Source organism: Periplaneta americana, chromosome 13, assembly GCF_040183065.1.
Source record: "Periplaneta americana isolate PAMFEO1 chromosome 13, P.americana_PAMFEO1_priV1, whole genome shotgun sequence".
Lineage (NCBI taxonomy): Eukaryota > Metazoa > Arthropoda > Insecta > Blattodea > Blattidae > Periplaneta > Periplaneta americana.
Genome location: NC_091129.1, coordinates 85,914,828 through 85,928,774, shown reverse-complemented (window position 1 = coordinate 85,928,774; position 13,947 = coordinate 85,914,828). Strand labels below are relative to the sequence as shown.

At 32.8% G+C, this 13,947-nt stretch overlaps 1 protein-coding gene across 1 annotated transcript in view; it reads right to left on the bottom strand.

The window, feature by feature from the left end:
- The window catches only part of LOC138712081 (sodium-coupled monocarboxylate transporter 2-like), a 72,546-nt gene that overhangs the window by 42,122 nt on the left and 16,477 nt on the right, over window positions 1-13,947 (bottom strand). Inside the window, exon 4 of the mRNA XM_069843473.1 lies at window positions 5,011-5,128. Within this exon, the coding sequence (XP_069699574.1) occupies window positions 5,011-5,128 (118 nt within the window). The remainder of the gene's footprint in view (window positions 1-5,010; window positions 5,129-13,947) is intronic.

The window sequence follows — 13,947 nt, the reverse complement described above, 5'->3', positions numbered from 1 at the left end:
CGTGGAAGGCCTGCACACATTGAGCTGGACCAACTATACAGTGATCCAATAAGGATGACTTTTGCTAAGTGGAGCAACTTGCAATAGCTAATGCAATTCATCCCACTCTTTCCTTGATGACCTGAAGCATTAGGATGGGCCTATAATAAGAACTGTAGGACGTGGAAAAGTGTGTTGAAGAGGAAGTTGAAGGAATATTCGCGGTAGGAACACTACAGATGCACTTCATGACAGAAACATAGATGTTTCAGCTGAGAGAGATGTGACTTCATTAGATGAGGCTAGTGACGTAATGAACAGCGACTAAGGCTGAATTTCATTTAAAATTTGAAATTTTCTTAGCCCTCTTCTTTCGGAGTACCAAACACCACATCAACTCTTACCCTAGAAATTGAATATAATATTCAACAATCAGACACCATGTATTAAAAAAGGATCTAAAAATACATTTAAAATTGCAAGCCTTATCCAGATCTCAGATGTTCTTCAAACTATCGGATAATATCCTATGTATTTTCTACAAAATAAACAAAGAAGAAATACCAGTCTATATCATAGACACACTCATTGCTAAAACTCCAGTTGTAAATGAAATTCCTCCATGAAAATGGATAATTCCAGAACATAGCCTACAAATTCCACGAAATCATTTCAAAAATGATCCTCCATACATTCTTAAGTTAGATGCTATGGAACTACTCTGCAGCACATATAAGGATTATCTTCAAATTTATACAGATGAATCTCTAACCCCCTGGTGATGGAACATCAGGAGCAAGGTATTATATTCCAAAATATCAAGAAAATTACTTCATACCATGTTCAGCCTCCTCCAGTCTTGACACTAAATTTCTACCTATTGATGCTGCTCTTTAGTGTGTTATTCAAATTTCTGAAAGATCTATTTGAATATTTATCGACTCCAAGGGGGCTATATTTAATACAATCAAATATGTACCACACCTATACGCACATAGAATTATTCCAGTTCAGAAACAACTAAGTGAACTAAAAAAAAACTCCAAAAGAAAATAAAATTTCAATGGAAACCTGGTCATTGTGGTATACATGGAAACGAGAAAGTCGATAACGTTGCGAAACAGGCAACATATTCGCAACTAAGACCTCTTCATGTAATATCTCTATCCAATGCCTTTACTTCAGTAAAGTTTCATTTTATAAACTTATGGATCAACAATTGGCTCTCTTCTGACAAAGGAAAAATTTTACAGTCCGTTAAAAAGAAACCGAATGACCTGGAAATTTACAAAAACTTGCCCAGACATGTTCAAGCATTTTTAACAAGAGTCAGAACAGATTACATTGTCACATAATTGTACCTACACCGATTTCACCTTTCTGATACTCCTACTGGTATGTGGTGTAATAATCATGATGAAGATATGGAACACATTCTTCTATACTGTCCATCCATAAACCACGAAAGAAGTAAATTAAAATCATCAGTACCAGTTTGCAGAAGACACAGCCCTGCAGTATATATTGACTACACCCCAACTCTGGCTACTAGCAACATGCGTCTATAATGAACACCCCTAATTTACTATGAAAAAGAAGAACTGAAAATACTACAGTGGACTATAGTTGACTTTATGTTGTCTGCAAACAACTGGATACATTAAGAAGATCGATTGATTGATTGATTCTTTCGGTTATACAGACACATTTTTTGTTATAATATGATAATAAGAAAGCTCAATTGCTGTTAAGACAGAAATGTTTCACTGTTGTAAGCATTGTCCTTGTTCTTGTTTTAAATAATATAAAAATACTGAAAACCCTTGCACTTATATTACTTTTCACAAAAATCTTTTGGTGGCAAAATAATACAAGTGACTTTAGGACCCTATTTTACCTAAACTGTTTTAAAATAGATAATTTCTATTTAGAAGTTAAAAATATAGGTACCAACATATACAACTGTAAATTTACAGCAACATAGTCCTGTAACAGATTTTTTAATTTCCGTTTCAACTTCAAAGTCACTTATCTCAAAACTTACTAACTTTCACTTGTATCACTTTGCTTCTAAGTGCCTCAATTATTAGAGACATTTCATTAAAAAATCTATGGAATAGTTTTCTTCTATGAATGTTCGTCTACAGTGGTTGCGATCTTGGTCCTGTGTTCGAGGTTAGAAGTTTAAATCTAGATTGTCAGCAATGCATTTTAAAGTTTAACTAAAATTCTTGTTGGGAATGAATATTAAGGTGGGTGTTTTGACTGGAAATTAAATATTATTTTCTTATGTTTTTAAATATCTAAATATTAAAAGCTGATTTACAAAGAGATATCTATCTATTAATGAAATAATAGTACAGTCTATTAAAAAGAAATAATTAAGTAAAAATTACCATGGTATACATCCAATAATTCCGCGAATGGTTCCAAGCATCAAACACTATTGAACAGGTAGGGCTACAGCGTTTTAAATATCCGAGTTATGGAAAGATACATTTTAATTACCTAGAATATATGCGAAAGTTGCACAAATTTCAAAGCAGTTGTAAAACCTTATTTTTTAATATACTTAGATGGAATGGGATCCTGGATTTTACAAAATATACTACTTTGTGGCATTGTCATGTACGGATGTGAATGCCCAAAAATTAATAGAACAGATAAAATTGCATAACACCGCAAATAGGGGAGAGTCGGGTAGTATCGGACATCGGGTAATATCGGACAGTGCGTTTCTTTCGTCTACCACCATATGGTAGTGCCTGAATGACATGGTTACGTTTCTCAATGCGACATCACAGAAACGTAACCATGTCAATCAGGTACTATCATCGTGTAGTAGATGAAAGAAACTCACTGTCCGATGTTACCCGATGTCCCATACTACCCGACTCTCTCCCAAGCGATTTCTGACACACATTTCTAATAAAGCCCTCAAGTATAAATTATTCAGCAATTTAGATACCACAAAAATTAAACATATTCAACTAATCAGTGATTTTAAGAACATGATTTAAAATAGTGCCAATATATTTTACTTTCTTTAGAAAGTTATTTAGCGTCCTTTCTCAACTACTTGTTTAGTGTCGTTGAAATTGGTAATAACGAGATGGTACTGTCCTTCTGATAAGTTGCGTCGCAACACTGTTTCCCCCACCTGTTTCTGCTTATCCCTCTGTAAAGGCTAGTGCAGGGATGCAGAACTCGGGAAGAGAGGGTTGGAAGCATGGGGAAAAAATTTGTTCTCCCGTCCACTAGGCCGGAGCGTTCAGTGACGTATCAGTTTGGCAAGTACGCTGAATACATATCTCTTCTCCTCCTACCATATCCAATGACGCGAGGGTTAAAGGAAGGGATGAGTTACGGCTTGTGACGTCTGCCGCAATTATAGCACAACTTTACATTCCTGCGCTGAGTGGTTAGACTTTTACGTTTTTTCCTGAAATTATTTGCGGCACGGAATTGGAAGCCTGCGTAATATTATACAACTGTTTACAATGATTTAAAAAAGCACCCCGTTAAGTAAGTCTCACGTGATTTTCCCCGTTTCGTCGACCCTGCGACATAACCACTCATACGGACATTACTTAGTAGTATGAGACGGAGGTTCTGCCGTAGATTACCTAACCTTCGCCTCATGATTGGAGAAAACCTTGCAAAATACCAACCAGGTAATCAGCTCAAGCAGGAATCGAACCTATTCCCGAGCGCAACTCCGATCACTTGGCAAATCTGCCTGCTGCCTGAGCTATATCGGTGACTGCATCATACTCATGATTGTGAACCAAGGAATAGAGTAATGCACTCCAAACCGAGAAATTCATTATTTTGGTATCCCGTTAAAATGAGAGGATATCAATGAAATTGAAAAGATCAGATGGCCTATAGTATGAATGAAGTATATTCAATTTATTTACTAATTTATTATTTATTTGTTTATTGATTTGTTTATATATATATATATATATATTTATATTATGTTTTATTTATTTATTTATTTTCCCATCTCCATAAGGTGTCCAAACCAGCTCAGTTATTTTTTTATCTATACGAGCAATTATTATTGCAGTCTCTTCAGCACTCCTTCGTCTCCTTATCTCTTCATTCTTTAATCTTAGTAGTCCTGACACTCTTTCACTTCTTCTGCCATAACGCCTTTCCAGTGCCAAGAGTCTTCTTTGCTATCAACATTCAGTGTCCATTCTTCTTCACTGTTTTAGCATAGGACAGTCTCGATTACTGCTTTGTCTACATGGATTTTCGTTCTTATAGAAATATTTTCATCCTACGGAATCGAGTTGAGATATCAGAAAAATTTCCATGTCTGTCCTATACGCGATTTTATATCTGTATCTCCAATTCCAACTTTAGTGATTATTTAAACTGGTTTGCTAGTTTGATAGGTTCTACTTTAGTAATAAATAGCTCAGGTTTTCCGTCTGAATTAATACCAAAATTCTCTACTTTGGCAGTGTTTATAAAGTTTCTGGCTCTTCGTTCTAGAACCATTTCCAAACATAAATTAAATAGTAATGGAGAAAAATTGCAGCCTTAACAAGTTCCTTAATTATACCGAATGGTCTTCAAAGGTATTTTCCTTGTTTAATCAGAGAATGGATATTTCTGTAAAATTCTTGAATTTTATATTTAGACTTCTGCCTATTAACTACTTATGAATGATTTATTTCTGATCGATTTATTCCAGTTATGAATTTATTTATTATTGATCGATCGACCGATTAGATGGTTGATTGACTGACTGATTGATAGATAGATAGATTGATTGGAGTTATTATCATGGATTGTTTCGAGAAGGAAATAAAACTGGGTGTCCCGTCCTGTAGATTCATTTCGTGTACAATAATACTGTATACGAATGACTGTGCTCTACAAAAAAATTCATTGCCTCTGGTCTTTCTTTCCTGCGTCCCGGTCAGATATTACAGAGATTAGAGAGGTTATCCGTTGCCCTAATAAAGATACTGTTAACAGAGATATGCAGAATGCGTCAAAATTGGTATCACTTACCCTGACTAAAGGCCAAGGCAGGCACATACACAACAATGGGTATGTAGAGCAGCAGACCGATGGTCCACAAAACAGATGCCATCACCCTTACACTGCGACTGAAACGTAGCTGGAGATACTGCAAGTCGCAAACAAAAGTACATTACAGTACAGAATTGGACTGAATGTGAATTTAAATTTAAAAATATATATAGAAATATTGATGGGGCTATTAAATCTGTTGTGGAGGTAAATACATATGAAGAGTCCACTGCAAGAATGATGGATGTCATTTGGAATACTTTTTTCAGGAGAAGCAATTGAAAGTTTGAAATGCTTAGCGCTCAAAGCTTAACTGCGATTTTCCGATCATTACTGGACAATGACTATCAGTGTTAATATCATGTAACTCTCTATGTACATTCTATATTTATTTATTTATTATTTTGCTAATAATTGTAACATAAATTATAAAATATACAGAGAAACTTTAGCTCGCCCCTGAAAGAGTTGAACTCGTGCTCAGGGACGGATTCCTGAATTGAAATTAATAATCTATACTAATAATAAGTCTGTAGCCGAAATTTTTCTGGTAATTTTCGATTTTCCAAAAATAATTGGTCCTAACATATATAATTAACCACCCTGAAACCGAAAATCGCATTTTTGAAATTTTTGTTTGTATGTCTGTCTGTATGTTTCTTACCTTTTCACACGATAATGGCTGAACCGATTTATATGAAAATTGGAATATAAATTAAGTTCGTTGTAACTTAGATTTTAGGATATATGGCATTTAAAATACTTTATTTAAAAGGGGGGGTTATAAGGGGACCTGAATTAATTAAATCGAAATATGTCGCTTATTATTGATTTTTGTAAAAAATGTTACATAACAAAAGTTTCTTTAAAAATTATTTGCGATAAGTTTTATTCTTTACAAAATTTTGATGGGACTCATATTTAATGAGATAAAATAAGTTTTAAAATTAAAATAACGCCATCTAAGAGGTGCAATGAATTAAGAACAAATGACTTCGTCTATAAGGGGCCTTGGACAACAACAATCGAAACAGGGGCCTTGGACATCAACAATCGAAAGCTATTAAACATAGCCTACAGAGAATGTTTCTGTATTTGTATGAAGTAATATCAGAAGCTAAATTAACCGATTGGTATAATTAATTATTATTTCACCATTGGAAAGTGTAGTTTCTCTAGATGGACATAATGCTATAATGTTATTACAGTAACGTCTGAGTAAATCGAGGACAGGTAAGATTAAAATAGCTTCTTACGCACAGAAAATTTGATAGGCTATTTTGTACATTCGTTTTCTGTCTTTCCTAAAACAATATTTATGTACACTTATTTTAATCTCAGAGAATTAACGAACAACGAGAGTGTATTGATTTAGAATGCAGTAATAGTACGTTAGCTTAGCAATCCATTATTTTATCATTCAAATTTTAACTATGCTCAATTGAATCGTGTTCAAATACATAAAATATATATGCAATAAATGCAATGCAAAAAAAAAAAAAATTGGGTATTGAGCGAAGCAGATTACCTTGCGCTGTTGTAAAAGTTGTTCCCTTGATCAAACGTGTTATTTTAATTATGTAATTACTTTATATTTATTTCTAACAGGTGCAGCGGAGCGCACGGGTATGGCTAGTTATACAATACAATTATAATTAATAATCATACAATACAATTTGCAATTATAGTATATAAATTTATATTTACAATTTTTCAGTTTTTATAAAATCCATACATAACTTTTTAAATTTAATACTAGAACTATTAGAATTGACAAGATTAGGATATTTAAATATAAATTTGTTATGTATTCTTGGGCCTAAATTACTACTATGATTAAATACTGTAACAGTGTTGGATTTTGGTTCAAACAATCTTAAAGAATTCATGCCTTTTGTTTCATAACTATGAGAATACAATTCAAAATTATTTCGATTTTTATGTATGAATTTTATTAACCCATTATATCCCAGAGATATTTTTTTTTCGATTTTATTTGTGAAAACTCTCAGAGATTATCATTATATGCCAAATAAGAATATAAAATATAAAATAATTCGAAATAGTGTTATTTAGGCCCTTTTATTCTATGTTTGATATATCAAACGCTGGGCGTTGGTGTATAGCAATGTTATTTGGAAGGTTCTATACAGAATTATGTGGGATGTGACATGGTAAATGACTGTTTTGGGATATGGGGATGTTTGGAATGGTTTCAAGCATATGTAAAGTACACTGGGATAAGTGGAACCCATAGTTTTCTATGAGCAAAGTGGAACCTAACGAATGACAGTGCCAGAGAATCAAATATGAAAATGAAATTTAGTGGATATAAATTCCAATTTTCTTTTTGAGTTCATTATTACCTAATAGTTTCACCAGGCTTTAATAGTTTTAACGTAACAGCTATAGGTTCCACTTTTAACAAGTTTCCACTTACCCCATTGTACCTTATGTAAAACAATTTACACTGAATTTTGCAAGAAACTAAATTATTATTTTCATAAATCATAATGGAATAAATTGTAACATAAATAGTAAGAAATTGTGAACACTTATTTCAAATTATCCATAAATACAAAAGTAATCCACATTATACACTGCTAGCCTACTTGGTGTGGAATTTTAGAAAGCAGTCCTTTGGGTGCAAGGCAACTTTACATTTGATGCAATTGTATTTTGCACTTTTCTTGCATAATCCACAGCGCCTTTGATTGTCCTGAAATTGCACCAAATGGTTTTTTTCATCATACCGCAATTCAGTTGGTATCAGTGGTGGTTTCTCTGGCAAAACAGACATCCTTGGGGAGCTCAACTTTGGAGTTGAAAGTGTTACCAATGTTATCCTCCTTATGAATTCCATCAAAGGATACCCTGGAACATTTTTCATGTACAGTAACCACATGTTTACTACCGCCCCATTCAAACAGAATCTGAAAAATAGCCACCATCATTTTTCTGACCTGATTCGAATTCGATACAATCCTCGGTGTTGATCGAACAAATCAACACCCCCATAGACTTGTTGTAGTGTTTGATGATTATCGGTTGAGTAACAGCAACATGTTTCTTTTCACTTGCATTCCATCGTTGGAAAGTTCCGTAAGGAAGTGTCACATTTTCATCTTGAACATTAGTGCCCATAGTCACTTGTTTGTTATCTTGCCATTTGATGAACATTACTTTCTTGTCTTTTGATTTAAGGATGTGAGTTGCACCTCTTGACTGTTTTCCTAGGTTCTTTTAACGGTCCATTCCCAGTCCTATCAGCTCGAATTGTTCCTGTCACGTTTAAGTTATGTTGTAACATTGTGTTGAGGAGTTGTAAAGAATTTAAATAATTATCAATGAAGACAAAACTGTTAACAGGAATAAATCCAATACAAATACTTTGAACAACTGACGACCCAAATGATTCACCTTGAATCCTATCTTTTTCCCCTGTATAAGGACAAAATTTAAGAAGATACCCTTCAGGTGTGGCTAAACACCAGAACTTGAAGCCGAACCATATTGGTTTGCCGCGAATGAATTGCTTCATTGAGTGACGGCCATAATACGGCTCCATAGCTTCATCCAGTGAATACTTGGAGCCAAGAGGTTGAGCAAATTCTTGAAATTTGTTGTTCACATAGTCAATGAGGGGCCTTACTTTGAATACCCTATCTGTTTTATCTATTTCAGAATTGTCACTGAAGTGGAGAAATCCATGAATTATGTCAAATCGATTTCTTGTCATTGTATTTGAAATCAGTAAGTTGTGTGAATCATCTCGTGTTTCCCAGAATAACCGCCGGTGTGGTACCTTCACATAACCGGAAACTAAAAGAATTGCAAAATATGTGTATAGTTCTTCAACGGACAAATGTATAATGCATCCTTTCTGGGCTGCATATAATACAGTCTGCCGACATATCATTTCCATAATTTTTAAGTCCAATACCATTTTGAGCTCATCGGAAGACTTATCAAAATTCAAATAAAAAATGTGATCATTAGGGGAGGATGGTAGAGAAATTAAATTAGTTTTATGAAGATTTCTTTCAATCCACTCAGTTGTATATTTAGCTTTCTTGGGTAAAGAATTGTTTACTTTCTTCGGTATAGACTTTTTTACATTTTCAGAATTTGAAGAAGGATAAACATTCAGATGAGATGAAGTAGTAGAGTTCGATGGTAATGCTCTATGAGACGCGACTTGTTAAATTTTCTGATCCTATCTTAACCCTAAATTCATTCACGTTTGATTCAAAATTTATATCCTCTCTCTGTTTGAAATGGTCTCTCTGTCTAACTATCCTCATCTCACCTTCTTGAAGTAAAATTGCTCTGCCCAGATCCATAAAAGTAGTTTTTTCATCGTCATCGCTGCCACCATCATCCCGATCACTGTCGCTGCCATTAGCAAGAGGGTTAAGTACTACCTCTATTTCGTCAGCAGCATGTATACTTGCACATATTTCAGGCTCATCTGCATCTAACACCTCATCTAGCCATTTTATCAATTGTTCTGTATCTTTCCTGTAAGATGGATAAAAGTTCACATAAACGCCCAGCGTTTGATATATCAAACATCAAAATTTACGTAGTCCTCCAGTCCATATTATTCAAATTATTATGAAAAACTATAATAGTACTGAAAGGATACACATTTACCAACACATTAAAATAATTAATTAAAATCGAGCATTCACAACCAACTATTCATAAAATAAAAATCCGACTTACGTGTTATCCGTCTTCCAAGCAGACTAGTACTGGAATTTAAACACTCGCAACAACTGCCAAATTAAAATATTTAAGTTTTCCATTGTTACCAATATAGAGGTTGATGATTTATAAGCCAATTGGTGTACCAACAATCACAATAATAACAGAACTTCAAATATACAACAATCAAACATCATAAGCTGCATCGTGTTTGATATATCAAACGGTGGGATATAATGGGTTAATACAATATATGTCTTAAGCTATACATTGACAGTCTTGGTTCATTTTCGACAAGAAAGTGGCATCCATCATTCTTGCAGTGGACTCTTCATATGTATTCTACTGCCTTAATTCAGAGACCGAACTAAATTATGGAGGAAATAAATAGGAGAATGAAATAGGAAAACAATTATTTATAACAGAAAATATGTGAGAAAATTAATAGAAATATGAAAATATATGTGAGAATGATTGATTTGATTGATTGATTGAATGAATTAATGATGAATAAATGAATGAATGAATACGAATATAAAAACAAATGAGAAAGATTAATGCAATTGTGAGGAAATATGTGACAATGAATGAATGAATGAATACGAATATAAGGAAAACTGTGAGAAAGAATGAATTTAAATACTGTATGAGAAAATATGTGAAAACATGAGTGAATATAAATATGAAGAAAGATGTGACAATGAGTGAATGAATACGAATATAAGGAAAGTTTTGAGAAAGAGAATACAAATATGAGAAGAGGTGTGACCATGAATCACTGAATGATTAAGAATATAAGGAAAGCTATGAGAATGAATTGATACGAATATGAGAAGAGGTGTGACAATGAATGAATGAATGAATGAATACGAATATAATAAAATATATAGGAATGAATGAATACAAGTACCAGAAAAGATGTAAGAATAAATAAATAAAAATATGAGAAAAGATGTGAGAATTAATTAATAAGAATATGAGAAAATATGTGAATTAATATTAAAGATTGAATACTAATGTAAGGAAAGGTGTGAGAATAAATGAATATAAACATAAAAAAGATGTGAATGAATGAACACAAATATGAGGAAAGATGTGAAAATGAACGAATAGAAATATGAGAATAGATGTGACGATGAATGAATGAATCAATGAATACGAATATAAGGAAAGGTATGAGAATAAATTAATAAAATATGAGAAAAGATTTGAGAATGAATAAATACAAATGTGAGGAAAGATGTGAAAATGAACGAATAGAAATATGAGAATAGATGTGACGTTGAATGAGTGAATACGATATGAGGAAAGCTGTGAAAAAGAATGAATACAGAAATGACATATAAAAATAGGAATTAATTAATATAGACATGAGGAAAGATGTGAGAATTAATTAATACGAATATGAACGAAGAAGACGAGGAATAGGACTAGGATTATATTATCAAAGAGACAATAAGAGGAAAGTAAAACGTGAAACCAAAAATAGGACGTATAAAATAAATGCATAAAAAACCTGCCATGCAAAGAATGAAATAACTAAGACAAGACGTAAAACAGCAAATGAAAAGAAATTGTTATTAAATTAACAATAAAACAGAGAAATTAATTTAAAAAGGCGATATAAAACATAGCGAAAAGAAGGAACAGAGGCTAAACAAGACAAAATTATAATGAAAATAAGTTGACTGATAAGAATAAGAATAAGAATATAGAAACAAAATATAAGTAAATCCTTTCAAATTCCCTTTTATGAGGTTCAGAAGATTGCAATAGAAATTCTGTACGCCTCTCTTCAAATTCTACACTATCATCTATATGTCAACACGTAAAATTTTGTTTTAATGTACAAATCGAATCATTATTTTGCTCGTTTCATTTCTCTTAATCTTTTATGTTTGTTAATTCCGGATTCCAGTGGTCACCCTCACTTGTGGACGGATGATTTGAAATAAATCTTAGTAGAATGAAACTAGAAAGTGACACAAGAAGACGATGAATGGAAGATAGCAGAAAAGAAAACCCAATAACATAATAAATCTTTATTTCAAATAAAAGTACAAATTAGCGATGAGTTGAAACAGCACTAACGATTTTATAACTTGGTTTATTATGAATAGATAAATAAAATAAACTGTTCAATATATCTTCAGAGCGATGGTTTTCAGAGAATTCAATTACGATTACGATAGTCAAGTATGTGTACAATTTTCCTTTGCCAATATTCAAAGTACAAACAGCTTAATAGCGTCATTTGAATTACGATTTTAATTCGTAAGCGAACAAAAGATAAATGTAATGTATCTAAATATCCATTTTATTTTCAAATTTAAAGTTTTGTACCTATCTGTATAAGAATAACTCTAGAAATTGTTGCTACATAAATGCCGGAATGTTATTTGAATTAAATATGTAACGGATTAACTATGTGCATCCACTTGCGGGGTTAGGTACGCTTACAGCAGGAAAATTTTGGAAATATTCAATATTTTTTCTTCCATTACTATATCATATACAGTAACGAAAATTAGCATGTGAAAAACGCTGTCCTTCTGCTATATGAAAAAATATTTTTACGATTTAAAAAAATTATTTATATATATATTTTTTAAATTCAATTCACTGTGCAGTGTTGAAGCGATTCCCACATAACTCAAAAACTATCCAACATTCTGTAATGAAATTTTTTGTGAGTATTTATATGCATGTCATATCTACACTATGATGCAAGATCACTTCTCTATCTGTGACAGATTGTCTGATAAAAATAAATTCATTTCGAAAAATGATTAAATATCAGTAATTTCTTCTAACACAAAATAAAAAAAGATATTATTTATTAAGAAATGTAGTTGAAAGAGCATGATATTGTAAACATGAGTTTCAGCAATAAAATAAAAGAGAGAGTATATGAAAAAGTTAAGAAGTTTATGAATATATAAAATATATTTTTAATTTTCATTTCCTTATCGATTCATTGCTTCTGACCTCCTCATACCACTTTATCTCTTTCTCTCCTTTGTTCCTCACATTCCTCTTTTCCTTATTCTTGTTTATGTTTATTACATCCTTCCTCTTTAATTTACTATATATATTCCTTCCTTCTTTTTCTTCGATCGCAACTTAGTGCTGCCAAATCCGCTCCATTCTATTGCCGACGTCATGTAAGCAAGGGGTTCCACTATGCGTCCTTACCCACCCACTTTTTCAACATATACATGTTTCCTTTTCAATTCTCTGTAGTCTCTATTTTTTATATTCTTAGTATTTTTATCGTAGCTAGATATACGTATATCCCGCATGTCCTTAAATTTGACGTCACCATTCAAACTCACATGCTTTGTAAATTGCGAACTCTCGCCTTAGTTACAGTATGATACTCGTGGATAATTTACATCACTCCTTTATGCCCCTCAGTGATAGTTTATTGCATAATTTTGATAAGAGAAATGTGAAATGTACAAGTGTTTGCACGCATTGTGTATGATAAGATATTTCAAGCGTCGGAAACAATAGAACTGATAAAATAGACTAGGTACTATTTATTTTTAAGTTACCTTGTTAAATCCTTTGCTCATATTCGATAATATTTTTAAATTTTGAAGGCTGTAATATAATTCCACAGCCAGAAATATTGCCAACTGTATAAAATTTAGAGTGATACCGGTAATCTGATACTGCTAATTTGTAAATAATGGTATTGGTAATGCATTGGAGAGGTGGTAATGTTAATGACACCGTGACAGCAAATTGGCCTTTAAATATATGGCGGTAAGGTTTAGAAATTTGTGGTTAAGTGGAAATGTTGTTAGTAAGGTAATCTTGGCTATAATATACAGAGCGACCCATATTTATGTCCAAGTTTTTTTCGTTTATCACAAGTAAATGAATTAACATGACAGGATCAAAGTAGCATGTAGTAATAGACTAGTCCAGTCATTAGGATTGCTTAAAATTCCACCAATATTATAATTAGATGTGAGCACCAGCATTTTTGCACTTTTTTCAAGACGTGGCTGAACGTTCTGTACTGCTCTCACAAGCATTCCATCTGGCGTCCGGCCACACTCCTTTCGTCTGACCATAGAATGTGTCGCAAAAGATTAGGTTCCTCTTGAATCCATGCTAGTAGAGACACCACGATCTCCATTCTGATCTCACAGTCCTCAATGGCCGTCAATTATTTCCTTCAGCAACCGCTGCACG